We start from the raw sequence: 1,375 nt of genomic DNA on the forward strand, positions 1-1,375 counted from the left end.
TCTGACCATATATATGAATTTTATTTAATTTTAGATGTAATTTTTAACTTGTTTCGTACATTTTAAACCTTTGTAATTTTTAAATTATTCTTAATTTTGAACTTGCTTATTACATTTTCCTACCATATACCTGACTTATTTAATTCTAGATGTAAATTTTAACTCCTTTTCTATTTTTATCGTTTTTAGTTTCCAACATACTAAGAATTTTTATATTTTCACATAACTTTCATTTAATTTGTAACGACTTTCATACGTTTTAACATTCCTAATTTCAAACAGGCTCATAATTTTAGCTTAATTCTTCTATTTTCTTACCATGTATATGAGCTTTATTTAATTTTAGGTGTTATTTTTAACTTGTTTCGTACATTTTAGTAATTGTAGTGAGGCTTCTTAAAATGGGATGTGTACACATCCTATTTTAACAGGTCCTCATTTCTGTAATCGATGGTTTACCAACTTATGGTGATACGGGCTATCCTATCTGTTTATCCTTAGATGATTCATCATGACAAGTTTCGATATATCGACATCGTTCTGGAAAACATGATGTTATCGGAATAAATAAGGCGATTACCGATTAAAAGAATGTATCAAATGATCCTTATTTATCAGTAAATGATTATATAAATAAGTTTAGGAATATTCGATCTCAGTAGATTTCTCAATTCATTGCAAATCTTGACGAATTGTACTTCAAAGCAGTAATTCTTAACTCTCACGATGGAAATATTTGATGATCAGTTAACACTATCCTATTTCAAAGATTTTCATAGTAAAGAAAAGGCCAATTCTATTTTTGAGGAACTCTGTACGTATCCTTTCCAACCTGTGAAACTGAATATTTACGGTCACCAATATATTCCAACTCGACTTTGTTGCGCTTTCGGGGATGAAGATGGACTCACCTACAGTTTTTCGGGAACATCGATCGTCGCCCAGGCCTGGACTCCTATGCTGCACCAAATAAAAAGTGAAGTGGAAGCCCTCGCCGACGAAAAATATAATTACGTTCTGCTCAACAAATACCCTGACGGAGATGCCAAGATATCTGCGCACAAAGGCGAGGAAAGCTCCCTGGATCCTTCCTACTGCATTCCTACACTGAGTTACGGTGCAAAGCGAGTGATGCAAGAGAGAATTATATTACTCACATCCTGAGTCTGGAACATGGATCGCTTCTAGTGATGAACCCCCCCCCCCCCACTAATGTAGTCTGGAAACACGGTATCTCATCCCAGCCCGAAGTGAAGACTATTCGAATAAGTTTGACGTTTAGAAAAATTATATCTCCGCAAGTGAAGCGTTTTTCTGATGAAATGGACTTTGGTTATTATGACAACATAATCCCTATACCGTGAATGAATAAAAG

General features: G+C 34.4%; 1 protein-coding gene across 1 annotated transcript; it reads left to right on the plus strand.

Annotated features, from left to right (window-relative positions):
* The first annotated feature begins 726 nt into the window (after positions 1-726).
* Positions 727-1,164, plus strand: LOC146997711 (DNA oxidative demethylase ALKBH2-like). The gene has a single exon (XM_085814379.1). It carries the CDS (start codon positions 727-729, stop codon positions 1,162-1,164), a length of 438 nt encoding a protein of 145 aa, XP_085670505.1.
* Positions 1,165-1,375: the final 211 nt, after the last annotated feature.

This window comes from Stegodyphus dumicola, chromosome 4 (assembly GCF_044657685.1).
Source record: "Stegodyphus dumicola isolate Sdum_Otavi_A_Nest chromosome 4, ASM4465768v1".
Lineage (NCBI taxonomy): Eukaryota > Metazoa > Arthropoda > Arachnida > Araneae > Eresidae > Stegodyphus > Stegodyphus dumicola.

Excerpts from the sequence above, each read along its gene's own strand:
- LOC146997711 (XM_085814379.1), top strand. The coding sequence starts at position 727 with ATGGAAATATTTGATGATCAGTTAACACTATCCTATTTCAAAGATTTT.